This window comes from Lottia gigantea (genome assembly GCF_000327385.1).
Source record: "Lottia gigantea unplaced genomic scaffold LOTGIsca_48, whole genome shotgun sequence".
In the NCBI taxonomy this organism is placed as follows: Eukaryota; Metazoa; Mollusca; class Gastropoda; family Lottiidae; genus Lottia; species Lottia gigantea.
In genome coordinates, this window is record NW_008709663.1 from 1,176,890 (window position 1) to 1,181,509 (window position 4,620).

At 36.1% G+C, this 4,620-nt stretch overlaps 1 protein-coding gene across 1 annotated transcript; it reads left to right on the top strand.

Annotated features, from left to right (window-relative positions):
* LOTGIDRAFT_164924 (hypothetical protein) lies at positions 1-4,333 on the top strand (the record flags this gene model as incomplete). Its single annotated transcript, XM_009061430.1, has 2 exons — positions 1-2,179; positions 4,275-4,333. The coding sequence occupies 2 exons, from the start codon at positions 1-3 to the stop codon at positions 4,331-4,333; spliced, it is 2,238 nt and encodes a 745-aa protein (XP_009059678.1).
* Positions 4,334-4,620: the final 287 nt, after the last annotated feature.

Consider the following 4,620-nt stretch of genomic DNA (forward strand, 5'->3'; position numbering starts at 1 on the left):
ATGCCAGTTGTGATGAAGCCTGAACCGCAAGACCAAACTGTTCCACCACACCCGGTTCAACCCCCTGCCGTCATGCCGACATCTTCTGCAGCTGTACCCATATCAGCACCTCTACCAGTTACAACCAACACCATTACCCAACAATCAATCGTTGAAAACCTGGAGAAACTTCCAGAAGATATGGAAAACAGGATTGATGTTGAAAGTATTAAAGGCGTGTTTGGTTGGGCCACAGTTGATGGAGTCAATGTGCCCTATATCATTCGTAAATATAAAAAATTTGTGTCCGTTAGAATCGTGGAAAAGAAACTGTTAAGTCGTTATCCGAATGCTTTCCCAGACGAACTCGCGAAGAAAGATCCATTAGTGAGTTTTTTTGTGACAGAATACGAAGCCAAATTATTGGACGAAATTAATACAATACATTGTAGTTACGAATACGGTACGCAACCTTTCTCAACCAAAGAACTTATCGTGGACTTGGTGGAATTCGAGGATTTTTATAATTTAGTGAAAAAAACTTTCCCGGAAGATGTTCTGGCTAAAATGAGATCCACTGAACAACCAGCGGAATCTACGACCCCTGAAAATTCCATCAATCGAGAAAATCTTGAGAAAATGTGTGCTTGGATTCAAATTAACAATACTGTGACCCCAGTCATCAGGAGAAATGAATTCACCTTCGTTCCTCTCTCAGTTATCAAATATGCTGCAGGACTTATGAAAAATGTGAATTTAGAAGGAATTCAGCCTTCGACTGACGATTGTGCTCTGTTAAATGAAACGTGTAAAATTGCTGGATTCGATTTCCAGTTCGGTCCAAAGACTAAATTGATAGAACTTACTGAAATAGTGAGACATTGTCAACCAACAATCTTACAACTTCCGTTTGATGATCCACTGAAACATGCCCGTTATCTGGACACCCCCTCTCCATCAGGGCAGCCACCAGCGTCTCCGACCACCACCCCACATTCTTCCCCACCTACTTCCATGCCAAATACTCAGGTGCCATCCCAAGGTCACCAGTATCCATACCAACGACCAAACGTACCAGTGAATCCTTTCGCCATGATGCAAATGATGTCCAGATCTCTCGTTCCCCAGCAGTTGGCTTACTCACAGCCTGGTTTGATGCCCAACGCCATGGCAAATCCAGCAATGGTCCAGAGATTGTACAATCAACAACCCAGACCATCTTCAGCAGGCAAACCAAGTCATCCATTACAGATGCAACAGCAAATGAATGCTGGGAAAACTCCTCCATATCCCCCTGGTTATAATCCAAATCTTCCACCAAACCATCCTGCAAATTTAGCTCAAGCACGAGTCAACTTCCCACAAGATCAGGTGCAAGTTCAGAAAGGTATTGCCCAACATCCCAGCAGACACAACATGCCTCCAGACGTATTTCCACCAAACCAGTCTTACCCAGGACACAACCCAAGGTCACTTCCTCCCACCCCTCCCTACCAATCTCCCATGCCGTCTGGTAGAGGAGGAATAACAAGTAACGCTGGAAACATAGGACCTCATTCTTCCACCACAGCTTCTTCTGGAATTTTCTCTTCCAGACAATCAAAACCAAGTGCTTCACCGAACAATCAAAATAGTGCTTCTCAAAAAACGGGCAATAATCATCTGAAAATCGAAGGAGTGGTGATCAATGGAAAGAGCATATCATGTTTGAATGTATACCGTGGAGCAATCCAGGGTAAATTCTGTCTTGTGGAAGCCGTGTGTAAGTTATACTTCAGTCAAGTCAATATTCAGGAGTTTTTATTTGTGCTACAAAACGTGTTTAAGGTCCGTCTTCATACGTGTATGGATGACGAAGAAAAGGCATTCATACAGTACTATAACCTTCCTGTGAACATGTTAAAGTGTAACAAGATGGTGCATCTGAAAGATTTGGAAGGTTTGATTCCGCGTATGACCTATATAATCAATCAGAGATACGCAGAAAACCAGAACAAAAAAGAATTAGATGAACAAAAATCAAACGAGAAGGACTTGAATAGTGCTAATGGACAATTTAAGGGAGTTAACTCACGTAAAAGATTATCATCGGGACAAGGAGGTCCTGAGAAAAAGCAATCGAGTAACTTGGAACAAATTATGCAGAGATTGTCTCAAAAGAATCAGTCTGCTGATGATTCAAGCAGTCGGTCACCATCAGGTACGTCTTAATCAAGTTGGAAAGCATGGATGAACGGGCATCATTTTTGTTTGCTGATACTGGAATTTTGGAACATCCATTAGTCTTTAGTATTAGTATGATTCATTGTGACAAGTTTATGGTCTAATTTTATAACAGAAATGGCATGGTGTGTTGCAACTTCTACCTGACCCTCTTGTGTTTTTTTGCTTTGTTTTGGCTTTTTGGAAAATAGCCATAGTTGTGATTGATTTGCCTCATGTGTGGTCTACATTTGTATTGAAGCTAATGACGAAGCTAATTGGCAAAACATCTTTAATTTGATAATTCTATACCTACACTGATGATATTTTAGTCAAATTGTCAAAGCATCTAGTATAAGGTTTTGTTATTTATTTATGTCTGTTTCTACCTTGATCAACAATGATATACAATGTTTAGTTAGTTTTCTATGTCTTAGTTTAGTTTTATCTAATCTTACTGACCTCTAACATAGCTGTTCTTCAGAGTCTCTTCAGAATCTTCAACCAAGCTCATGTCTTACTGATTACTCAAACTATCTGGTTTAAATACAGTTATTAAAAAACATGTTAACAAAAATCAAGATTTGTATTTTAATCAAATTGAGACTTAAATGATACCATTTTAAGGTCAGAAATTTTAAAACAGAACCTGAAACATGTTGTCTTCAGACTGACCTATCATTCTACTCTCAAGGCTATTCAAACTTGGTTAAATAACTTGTTTGACATCAATCATATCAAGATAAGAGCTTGGGGATCTAGGTTTAATATTTTTCTTTATTATACTTGGTTATTATTCAACACAATATTTATACAAGCTGTTGTTTCATCCAGTAATTTCTTAGATTTATGATCATAGTTGATTCCGAAGGATAATCTTAAGTTATATTAACAACCCTTTATCAGCCTTTCTTTAATAATATCATAATTAATCCAAATATTATAAATTAATGATTTATAAATTGTATATTTACATAGATAAATAATTGTTTGAGAAACAGACCAAATCTTATGTTAAACCTAATTATTTATATATTTAAATGTTCTGGCAAAGAAATTGTTGAAGCATGAACCCTCAGACTTCATTTTAAAACTTTTTATTTTAATTTCTTAGTATTTTTTTTTTACGAGTGTCAGATTTCAATCTTTAACAAGAAATTTTAAAAATGAATACAAAAATCATTTTTTGATATGATTAAAAAGATTTTAGCAATTTTTCTCTTCAAAGTGTTGTGAAGTTGAGAATCATGTGGACTCTCTGAAAGAGATTCTGAGTTGACAAACGGAACTAACAAAAAAACAAAAATATGTATGTAGACTCTCTAAAGGGAGCCATCGTCTCTTGGTTTGATGAGAGAAATCAAATGGCACTTGTAGAAAAACCTACATAGAAACTTGCTAACACTAATATAGCTTCAGTAACATCTTAATCAGTGTTTCTGAACAGGAGAGGAATAGATTTGAAAGAATTCTTCCACGGAGGAATGATCTCACTGAGGTTCAGAAGTACTGATCTAAATTACTTTTGTGTTGTTTGAAACTGTCAAATGTATCTATGTTCATTAGTTCAATAACATACAGAATAATGGGAAAGATCGACTATAATTTTTGTCAGTTCATTAGTCTAGTAAGATCCTGGGCCCTTGTTTCTCAAAATATCTGAGATTAGCTAGAGCGTAAAAGTTATGATTTAATGATTTGATATCGTCAAAAATAGCGTTTTTCTTTACCTAACGAGCAAGTTTAGTCGTACGAATTTTTGAGAAGCAGGGTTGAGGTCTTTAATTTATTTCATTACCTAATAAGACATCGTCTTTAATTTATTTTCTGGACAAATAAGAACAACTTTATATCTTTTGTTGAGTTTAGACTATTGAACTCTGGCTTTAATAATCCAATCTAGAACTTACTTATATTTCTAACTATTTGTGAAAGCCTAACACCTAACAGTATCAGAAAGACACAGCCTCAATAAGGTGCTGAACAGTAGGATATATAACTCTCTTATATCGTTTAGTCTAACTCTCTGTGTAAGCCTAACATTCTCACTATTTCTAATATCAATTTGAACAATGTCACCATATATTTTACAGTACCCAAAACAACAGAATCCATGAAAATCCCAAGTGGAGTGATAGTATTGGATGATTGAAGATAAAACCAACCAATGAAAACAAGGAACACTGATTTAACTCATTATAATATTGAATATTCATGAGCATTGTGGACTCTTTGAAAATGAGGCATTAGAAACGTGCATTTTGTGTAATTAATATACCAAATATATTGTGGACTCTCTGAAAGAGATGCTGCATTGACAAATCAAGATAAGCTTGGAAAGAAGAAACTGAGAAACTAGAAAGAAGATCCTAAAGTAAGAAAGCCGAAAGTTGATTAGCATCTTAGAAACAAACAATGGGGCTTCTCTGGAAAGTAGAA